The 10,707-nt window shown below is 44.4% G+C and overlaps 1 protein-coding gene across 1 annotated transcript in view; it reads left to right on the top strand.

The window, feature by feature from the left end:
- The first annotated feature begins 2,048 nt into the window (after window positions 1-2,048).
- CLTA (clathrin light chain A) overlaps window positions 2,049-10,707 on the top strand; it is a 15,392-nt gene continuing 6,733 nt past the window's right edge. Inside the window, exons 1-2 of the mRNA XM_042831086.1 lie at window positions 2,049-2,271; window positions 9,207-9,244. Coding sequence (XP_042687020.1) covers window positions 2,064-2,271; window positions 9,207-9,244 — 246 coding nt within the window. The 5' untranslated portion in view covers window positions 2,049-2,063. The remainder of the gene's footprint in view (window positions 2,272-9,206; window positions 9,245-10,707) is intronic.

The following is a 10,707-nucleotide window of genomic DNA, read 5'->3' as shown; positions in this document are numbered from 1 at the left end:
CCACTGCAATTTTCTCTGCCTCAAAAGCCAGTAACATTAAGTTATCCTTTCTGATTTAACTCAGATAATTTTATTGCCAATTGCAAGCTTATTATTTTGCTTATGTTTCATCCTTCATCATGCAATTTTAAGACAAGCAAGTATGCAGATTTGCTTTTTATTTGAAATGACAGTATTCTCTTTGTACTCGTGGCATTAAGTCATCCGGAATCCCCCACCGGGCTAAGAAAGACTAAAAAAGCAGAAGAGGAAGTTGCTAGGTTTATATCCCAAATTCGCTCAAATGCTTGAATGGGAACAATAAGACTATTCTACCTTTTTGTGTGCGTATGTAAAAGGGAGGAAGAGTGATTAAAATGTACATGGGAGTGTGCTTTCAGGACAAATTAAGGGTCAAGTCCAGTAAATTTCAGCATGAGCATGACATGAGCTTCATGGGGGAGTGTCATTTTTACAGTCTTCTGTTATAAATGAAGGACATAGTTGCTGCTGTTGCTCTTTATTCCTTCACTTTCCTGTGGCTGCTGGAGATTCATTAAAATAAATGACACAGTTCTGTTCTTCCTAGAAGATAAAACTGACAGAAGTTCAGCCTACTGCCATGCTAGATTCTGAGTTTTCACTGGAGAAACCAGGCATGCTTTAAATGACTCAGCAATATGCAGGGACCAGTCTGTACCACCTTCCTAGCAAAATGTAACTAACAGAACAAAATTTACCACAGCCTGCAGTTTGCCTCACCATGTCTTTCATGTAGGTAAAAACTGACTTCCAGGGTTGCTTTTCTCTGTATTTGGCCAATTTCAGAACCATGTTGGAATGGGACTACAAGGTAGGACTGGGTGGCTTATGTCTAATGTACTGTGACACGTACTGACTTACGGGCAGCACCTAAGTGGAGGCAGAGGCCTTGCCATAGATCTCGGTAGAAAATCAGAATTACTGTCCACAGATATACCGTTCCAAGACGCCTACCACATGGTATGCATAGGTTAAGCTTTCAGCTATCAGAATGAAAACATACGACTGCACACGGATGCTTCCACTGGCTCATTCTGCAGTGCCCGGCCCATGGGGGGCTATAGGACTGACACCAAGACACTTCTCCTGGGCAGTGCCATGGCACCTGCTGGCTTTTGAGAAGTGTTTGGGCAACGTTCTCAGACATAGGGTTTGGATTTTGTGTGGTCCTGTGCGTTGGATTACGAAACAGGAGCTGGATCGGATGACACTGACGGAAGCTTATTTTGATCTTTGTTAATCTCTCCAACTCTGTGAAAGGAGGCTGTAAAGAAATGGGAGTCGGCCTCTTCTCCCAGGTCACAGCAATAGCACAAGAGGGAATAGCCTCAAGTTGCATGAGAGGAGGGCTAGTTGGCTATAAGAAAAATGCCTTCTCAGAGAGTGGTGCTGCACTGGCACAGGCTGCTCATGGAGGTGGGGGAGTCACCGTCCTTGGAGGTGTTCAAGAACTGTGAGAGATGTGGTTGCTGGGCATGGTGGGGATGGGCTGATGGCTGGGCTCGGTGATCTTAGAGGTCTTTTCCATCCTTAACACTTCTGTAGTTTAGTGGCAGACTTGGCCGTGCTTGGTTAACACTTGGACTTCTCAGAGGTCTTTCCCAGCATAAAGGATTCTACGATTCTCCGAGCCCTGCGTCTCACTACCACCCCAGGCATAGTACGGTTAAGCAGTGCTACTACACGGCAGTGACGCAACTCCGAACTGACAAAGTCACGCGACCGCTATCGGCCCCGCGGCTACCGCGCGCGCCCCCACAGCCAAGCCTGCGCGTTCCCGGCCCCACAACCCCTTTCCGCTGCCCTCTCTGCCCCCCATCAAGCCCTTGGCGCTGATTGGCCCGAGCCCACCGAGGCGCGCGGAGGATTCCATTAGCCCCGCCTCTGCCGCTCGCTGATTGGCTTTGCCTCCCGGCGGTGCTCGTCTCCCATTGGCCCGGGTGGAGGGTGCCCCACTTCCGCGCCGATTTCTGTGTGGAGGCGCAGGCCCGGGACCCGCCGTTGCCCGTGCCCGCGCAGCGCCGCAGCAGCAGCTCGTCCCCATGGCTAACCTGGAGTTGTTCGGTGCGCAGCAGCCGCAGGCCGCCGCCGGTAACGGGGCGACGGACGGCGCCGAGGAAGACCCTGCCGCTGCCTTCCTGGCGCAGCAGGAGAACGAGATCGCGGGCATCGAGAACGACGAGGGATACGGCATCCTGGAGAGCGGCGACGTGCCGGAGGCGCTGCAGGCGGCGGAGGGCTTCGACTCCGGTACGGCGCACGGCCTCCCTCTCCTCTGTCCCGGGCTGCCGCTGCCTTCTGGCGGGTCCGCCCTGCTCGCGGCTTGCTCCGCCGCTCCCGTGCGCCCGGAGCGGAGTACCGCGGGTAGGGCGGTGCGCGGCGCTCCGCCCGGCGCCGCTCTGCTCGGAAGCGGCGATCCACGTTCGCGCGTGAGAGCCGGCTGGGCTAATGTTTAATTTTACTCGGCCTCTGGCCGTTGTACCTCCGTAACCTTTGTACCGAAGGTGAGAAAGCTGACGCTGCAGAACGGGGTGTTGTGCTCGGAGCAGCGTGGTTATATATTCTGGGAGTCGGGTTGTGGGAGCTCTCCGTTAGTGCAGCAGCAGCTGAAGCGGTCTCCAGCCTCTGGCACTAGGGCCTTTAATCTGAATCCTGAGCGAGAAGGGGCTGTGAATCTAGCGATGTTGTTTCTGTGTTGCTGCAAGGTGTGCCTCGTGTTCATCTCTGCGCCCAGGGGAGTTTGTTTTGACCTCGAGAGCCATTCCTTTATCGCTTCCCGAACGGGCAGCTAGCCTCTTCTGTCTGAGTTGAATTACTCCGCTCACCGGTTCACTATTGAAGTGTCTTCAGAATTAAGTTTTCAATGTGAAAAGCTGCTACTGAAATAACTGGTGTTTATGGGACTGCTGTTTCATAATAGCCCGTGAAACAAAGCACGGTTAAGTGAGCTGAGTAATGGAGACCTTATGTATCCAGGGCTAACCTAGAGGTACTGCAGCCCTTAGAAACTGGCTCATTCATAAAAAGGTTGGCTATACAGACTGTGTATTTTCATGCAAACGTCTTTGTCAAGTGAAGTGACATCCTTAAGCACTAAACATGGGGGTAATCATTAGAAACCATCCAGATGTAACATAACTCACTATTTTTATGAGCAGAAACAGACTGTGTATGAATCCCCTCTCTCAGAAGCCTCAGATGTTGCTCTTTGAAGCATTATGCTTTATATGGCATAGAGGAAAATTGTTAGCATCTCACAGGGTGATAGAACCAACTGGACTTGTATTTTCTCTGTGTGCAGTCTGGCTGTTGCAGCGTAGTTCCTCACCAGCTGATTAAGTGCTGCCAGGTTGGGTAGAAATGAAAAACTAGTTCAGCTGTGGCTGAAGAAGCTTTTCATTTCCTTTGAGAAACTGTTACTGTAGAAAGAGAGCCATAAAGTAGTAGATATAATCTAAGGATCTGTGAAGTCTAGGTGTGGTCTATATATCACTTTGCTTTTTGGTATGAATTTGGATTTCACTGATGCTCTGGCCTGTAGTACAGGTGTAGCTGATCATCTTTTTGGAATTCTGGTGGTCACCTTGTTAACAGAACATCCATTCTCTGACTGTTAAACCCTATATTCCCTATTAGGAAAAATAGAAGATACAATTTGCAATAATGCAAAATGTGCTAGTTCAGGTGACAGGTGTATTTGTAACTTCTGTTGCCACTTCTCTATAAGACTTCTTAGGGTTCAGTCAACACCCTAACAAACATCTGACAACACTAGTTCTTATTAGTTTATTGAACTGTTTCGGTGAATGTAAATCTATTCTTGAATTTATTTATGTAAATCCTTAAGAAAAATATTTTAGTGAACCCTTAAAGCACGGTGGTCAGGGATTTGTGGATTTATTTAATTTTATTTACTGTTTTAACCATAACTTTCCTGAAATCCTGATTTATGGATCTGCTGGGTAAGTTTTTCTTTCTTTCCTTTCTCAATGCTGGGCAGAAGTTGTAGCTGAAGCAATTCTCTTCCGGAGTGCAAAGATATTAAAATATTATGAGAAACAGTCTCCAGCTTCCTTAAATATGCTTGTAAGAAACATGCTCTCTAACACATCAAACTGTTTAAATGAAGTCTATTTAAAAAAAAAAAAAAAGTTAAACTCAAGGTCAGGGTTGAACTTCATGTACTTAGGCTAATGGAAAAATATTTGTGGTAATTGAAACTGTATCCCTGTTAATTGTAGCAATGATGGGTACTTGGGGCATAATGTTGCCAAGCTCATGTGGTCGCACTGAGCATCACTTCACATTGCTTCTGTCAGGGCTGGAATATTGGCCTGGCCCATTCAACCATTTATATGTACATAGACATTCCAACTAGTCTTGTATTCACTTGAAATGTGAAGCATAATCGCTATCTCAGAGGACAAGAAATGCTGTGTAAATAAAGCAATAAAGAGCTATTGTCTGGTTATTAGTATTCTGGTCTCTTGTGGGGTCCCCTTCCCAGTAAGAAAACAGTTCAGTTGCAGTGTCTGCTCTGCAGGAGCAAATGCGTTCAGATTGAGATATCTAGCTTCCAGAACCTGTGTTTCAATGTAAAAATCCCATGACGGCTTGTTGGTGACTTCTCACTGAGAACAACCTTCAGTAGCAAGCAGTTTTGTGTAAACAGTCATGAAAATACTAGTCAAGTTTAATGTAGGCTGTCTAGTCTCAAACATTGACTTCACTTTCACATTCTGTTGCCTTTATGTGAACTTCAGTGAATGACTCTCATCTTCTGAAGAGAGGCATGTGAGCCTCTCTAGGAGGTAAGGAACTGAAATCTCTCAAGGATTGAATATCAGTTGTTTTTTTTTTCTTTTTTCAAAATATCTTTGGGAAAGAATTGTTTTCTTCTGACTTGAGTTAACTTCACAGACAGAATGAGTTACTCATCAGTGGCTATTGTTTTTTCTAAACTGTTCAAGGTTTCACAGTGCTCCATAAGGTAGCATTGAGAAAGGTTTGATTTAAAAAAAAAAAAAAAAAAAAAAAAAATTGTGATGCTGTATTATGAAGCTCATAGTAGGAACAAACACATCTATTTTGCCTATTAATGAGGAGAGAAGCCCTTTTCCTTCTTTTATTTTTTATTTTACCTACAATCACAGAAATAAGGTTTTGGCTGGAAAACCTATTTTTCCTCAGTGATGCAAGACATTGTCTTAAAAGAATAAGGAAACAAAGCCCTCAAGCTACTACTTTTTAGAAGATAAGCAGTGAAGAGAATACTCAGTATTTGAAAGGGATGCTAAGAGTAGCTCATAAAGCATGACTTTAAATATAGCCATATTGAAGTTAACTTCTTTTGCATGGAGAATATTGTCAAAAGCCTACTTGATAGGAAGACATCAGAAGGAATTAATCCATGCCTGGGCTTGAATTAGAAGTGTTACTCTTCATGGTCCTATGTCTGGTTCTTCTGATAGCCTTCATTTGTTGTGCTGACAGTAAATCTTTACTAGTGAACAAGGCTGAAAGTGTATTGTGCTGCATAGCTGTATGGTCTTAGAGCAAGGCAATGTGTTTGATTTGTCGAAGTAATTACAGAAAATGTTCTGTTAATGCTCGCTTGCAGCACTGCAGTAGTCTTTAGATGTTATGGATGATAAGTGGGATGTCACACTAGATGGAGAAATGTTGTAAGACTGTTCTGCTTTAACAAGGCAAAAGAAACAACAATGGAACGCCTAAAATGTGACAGACAGCATTGAGATGTTCCCTTTTTTCTTCCTTAGCTCTGTGTACAGAGACTTCTGACTGTCCTTGCATTCCACTGCAATCTTCAGGACAAAAGGAGTGTTGAAAATAAACAACTCCCTGGGGCAGATAGAGGACCAGCAGGATGCTAGAAGAACTCTAAATGACATTGAAGATCACCAAATAAGGCTGTGTCTGTTAGTCAGTCTGTATGTAATGTATGTGAAAATATAACCTATTCACGAACGATCAACTGATGGAGCATTCTTGGAGAGTTATCCAATGCTACTGCAGCACTGCCAAGAAAGAATACCTTGCTTAACTGTAACAAAACTTTGCTGTAAGTTTCTACACATCGATTTTTTTTTTTTTTTAATCACTTTCAAAAGTAGATCTTCACTTCAGCTGTCTCTGACAGCTCAGTTGTTGACATTCAGTACAAAGCTAACTTTAAATGAGAGTTGTGTCAACTCTGAAGTTGAAGTAAGCCTCTGGCTAAATCTTTACTTTGTTCTTGGAACTAGTCTGTAGTTTTTACATGCCTAGTACTACCAGGAGAACAACTGCTTATGGATTAATTTTATTCCAGGTCCACTACCATCTGCTCGATCTGCCCTTTTCTTGAAGCTTCATAAGCTTCCTTGGCTGTTCCTTTCAGTTAGAAACTTAACTTTGCAAATTCACTGTATGTTGACTTGTAGGACTGAAGTGGGAAAAAAACTGTGCTTATCTTCAAGGTACTTGTCCATTTCTCTTGAAAGCTATTGCACATTTGGAGGACACAGATTCTAGCTGTCTGTTTCTGGCAAGCTCAACCGTTTTTTCCCTCCTGTGTGTGCAAACAGCTGATACAGCTTCTGCTTTCCTCACAGGCTCAGACTCTAAAAGTTGTCTGGGTGGAACTCTAGAAGTTTGTTACTCCATTGCCAGCATGTTCTGGAAGTGTGGATACTTGGATATTTTCTGTGCTTTATCCAAAGCTCAGAAGGAACCACCACGGAGTGTGGGGTGTTCCTAACTTCCTCAGAAAGTATGGTGTTAACTTCAGGAGTTGTAAGGTGCTGTGTTAGTCATGAATGGACTCTGAAGCCAATAGAGATCTGTCATTGTTCATAACTGTTGAAAACATTTTTCTGGGGAAAGTTGTATACAAAATGACATCCTTCTGTGAACAAGGAAATCTGATACACAGATTGCTTTGCTTACTGAGACAAAGGCTGGCAAACAGTTTTTTTTTAGGTTTCATATTGATTTACACAAACACTGAAACTGGAGAGCTGGAGAGAGAATATTTGACTGTTGATTCTGTTTCAGTTAGTGTACTTGTGTTAGCACATGATAGCACAACAGTACTGTTCTACTTTGTTTTCAGTGGGCAGGGTGCATTGTCAGCATGCTGACTCAGCATTGTAATCACAAGTTCTAGGAAGCTTAAAACAGATGGAAAGCTGTAGTATTTTTAATGCCTGTGGCTTATTTGCCCTCTAGCCATACTTTCTGCTGTACCAATTACTGTCTAAGCAGAAGATAAGTAGTCCTAAGATGAACGCATCTGTTTTTCAGCTCTGCAGGAATGTTGTTCCGTTCTGCAGACTACTAGCCTGAATGCTGAAGACTTTAATGAAAGTTTTCTCTTTGTATTATGACAAGAAAAATCTTAAAGATGTAATCCCCCTTACCTCGCTGGTTAGTCAGTGCTTCCAAGTATGTCCCATGAAACAATTGCCTTCCCTCTGGAGATCAGAACTACATTTATTTCAAGACTAACCTTTGTTGGGTTTTTTCTCTCCAACTAGGTTCTGTCTGATGGTGCAGGTTGCTCTTAGCTCTTCCCAGGTAGGCTCTGTAGGCAGCTAACTTGTTCAGGTGGTTTTTGTCAATACAAGTTACAGACCCTGACTTAGCTGTAATTCCAGCCCAGTCTAAAAAGGTGAACAGCTGCAGCCTCCTTTTCTAGCATGAAGTGTAAGCAGGCTTCCTTTATGGGCTTCAGTCTTCCTAAATGTAATGAGGAGAATTGTTAGTTGTGGCTGTAACTACTCAGGACTGTGTGCTCAGTGGTCTCTGCACATTTGCTTTCGGGAAACTTGCAACTTGATGTTAAGTAATGCGCAGGATAGCTGCTGTGAAGGAGGCAGATGCAGGAGCCAAAAAGAACTGGCTTGAGAGGCAACCTGTGGCAAGCAGCAAACAAAGTAGTTATTGCTCTTGAGAAATAGGAGTGTAGCTCTAAAATACTAGGGTCCTTTAACTGGTAAAACTAATGTTCATTAACTTGAATTGCCTTTCTCTTTCTGAAGCTGGTAACTGCATTATTGAAGGCTAGTGTCATTCAATGTTACCATGTTTTGACTAAGGATTTTACATACTTTCGCAAGTACTGTGAACTGCTGCTGTTCAGGAGTCGGAGATAGGGGCTTAGTAATACTGGTAAAAGTGCAAAGAGGACATGGAACAAATAGAGCGTGTGGCAGCATGACAGTCTGCTCCAGGTGAATTAACAACCTTATTTAGGAAGCTAATGTGAAATGTTTGAGTTTCTGCCTGCTATTTGTTGACTTGGGTAAAATCTCAGCTTTCAGTGTTAATTAATGTGGCAGAAACACTTGTGATGGGCTTATCCAGGGTAGCATTATAGATGAGGCAAAGTTGTAAACTTAATATATTTCACTGGGAGATGGTACACTACTGTTCCAGAAAGTGGTTCCTGAAAATTTTACTGCCTTCTCCATAGACTGAAGACTCAAATAGTTTCACAAAGTCAAATACTTGTTTCACAATCGATGTGTGTTCCTAGGTCTTCCTTCTGATAAGAGATTTTAAGCTTCTGTGGCAAGGATTCCAGCTGATCTTGTTCCAGAGACTCTCTTGCCAAAAGGAATAATGCGGCTGGAGAATTAGAAAGCAATCAAAGATGTCATTGCAGGAGAAACATGAAAGGTGATTTTTGGTAGGGATGTTAATATAATTTTTTGGACTTGCTAGGAGTTAGGAGGTAACAAAATCATGATAAGATTTAGAAAGTGTTGCCCTACTTGATTGTTAGTCTTACAAGTAGTGTGAAAAGTGTAAGTCACCTTTAACTTCTGAACAGTTGTCTAGTATTCATTTTCAAAGGCAGGGATGGGAAAATGGGAGAAACTCCAGGACATTCTCCGTAGCAGCTTCTCAGCAGTGTCAGATCTGCTTTTTGAGTAGCCTGTGGCAAGATCTCATAGTGAAGAACTGGCTTTAGTTCTAAAGAATAATGACTCACTGTCTCTTGTGTCCTGGAAAAGGAAGAAAAGTGCAGAGGTAAGGAATTGACCCTATGGGGTATTGAGTAACAATTACATAATTCCCGTACTGGATGCTGTAATAAAGGTTTCCAGACAAGTAACTGTTTAGTAAATCCAATTGTATTGTTTTTCTCAAATGGTTAAACTACAGTTATTTCTTTACAGGTGCTGTTGATGGAGTGATGAATGGAGTTGTCTATCAGGTAAGATACAAGTAATCTGTGCTTAGAGTGTGCTGTTCTACTGTGAGAACTTACTTAAATCTAGACTTGTACTCACCATTGCTTTTCTAATGTGCTTGTCTGCTGTCTCATGACCTCCTAAAGCTGCTAATGCTCGCAGTATGCTCCTCCTCTGAACTGGAGGGCATTTTAAGGCAGCAGTCTCTTTTGAGTTATGGTTGAATGGGACGTGACCACAGCGAACTTACAAGGAACTTTCTACGACTGGGTGACCAGTCTGGTAGATGAGGGAAGGGCTGTTGATGTAGTCTTCCTAGTCTTCAGCAAAGCCTTTGACACGGTCCCTCACAGGCTTCTTCTGGGGAAACTGGCTGCCCGTGGTCTGAACAGATTTACACTTCTTTGGGTAAGGAACTGGCTAGAGGGCCATGCCCAGCGGGTCGTGGTGAATGGAGTGAAGTCCAGCTGGCGACCCGTTTCAAGTGGTGTCCCCCAGGGGTCGGTACTGGGGCCCATCCTGCTTAATATCTTTATTGATGACCTAGATGAGGGAATTGAGTGTACAAACTGAGTAAGTGTGCAGATGACACCAAGCTGGGAGGTGGTGTTGATCTGCCTGAGGGTAGGGAGGCCCTTCAGAGAGGGATTTAGACAGGCTGGACTGCTGGGCTGAGGTGAACGGGATGAGGTTCAACAAGGCCAAGTGCCAGATCCTGCACTTTGGGCACAACAACCCCATGCAGCACTGTAGGCTTGGGGGATGAGTGGCTGGATGATTGTGAAGAGGAGAAGGACCTGGGGGTGTTGGTTGATGCTCGGCTGAACATGAGCCGACAGTGTGCTCAGGTGGCCAAGAGGGCCAACGGCATCCTGGCCTGCATTAGAAACAGTGTGGCCAGCAGGAGCAGGGAGGTGATCATCCCCTGTACTCAGCACTGGTGAGGCCGCACCTCGAGTATTGTGTTCAGTTTTGAGCTCTTCACTACAGGAAAGATGTTGAAGTCCTGGAACGTGTCCAGAGAAGGGCAACAAAACTGGTGAGGGGTCTGGAGCACAAACCTTATGAGGAGCGGCTGAGGGAGCTGGGATTGTTCAGTCTGGAGAAGAGGAGGCTCAGGGGAGACCTCATTGCACTGTACAACTTCCTGAAGGGAGGCTGTGGTGAAGAGGGTTTTGGCCTGTTCTCCCAGGCAACGAGCAGGACACGAGGTAATGGCTGCAAGTTGTACCAGAGGAGGTTTAGGTTGGACATAAGGAAGAACTGTTTCTCTCAGAGAGTAGTCAGGCACTGGAATGGCTGCGCAGAGAGGTGGTGGAGTCGCTGTCCCTGGCAGTGTTCAAGAGGTGCCTGGATGTGCTGCGTGATATGGTTTAGTGCTAGTGGTGGCAACAGTGATGAGGAGATGGACTGGATGATTTTATAGGTCATTTCCAACCGGTTCTATGGTTCTATGGTTCTATGGTTCTATGGTTCTATGGTTCTA

Source organism: Centrocercus urophasianus, unplaced genomic scaffold (assembly GCF_019232065.1).
Source record: "Centrocercus urophasianus isolate 14NV4802_14NV808 unplaced genomic scaffold, USGS_Curo_1.0 seq_345, whole genome shotgun sequence".
NCBI classification, from domain to species: Eukaryota; Metazoa; Chordata; class Aves; order Galliformes; family Phasianidae; genus Centrocercus; species Centrocercus urophasianus.
The sequence above is the reverse complement of the archived record's forward strand: the minus strand, read 5'-3'. Positions and strand labels throughout refer to the sequence as shown.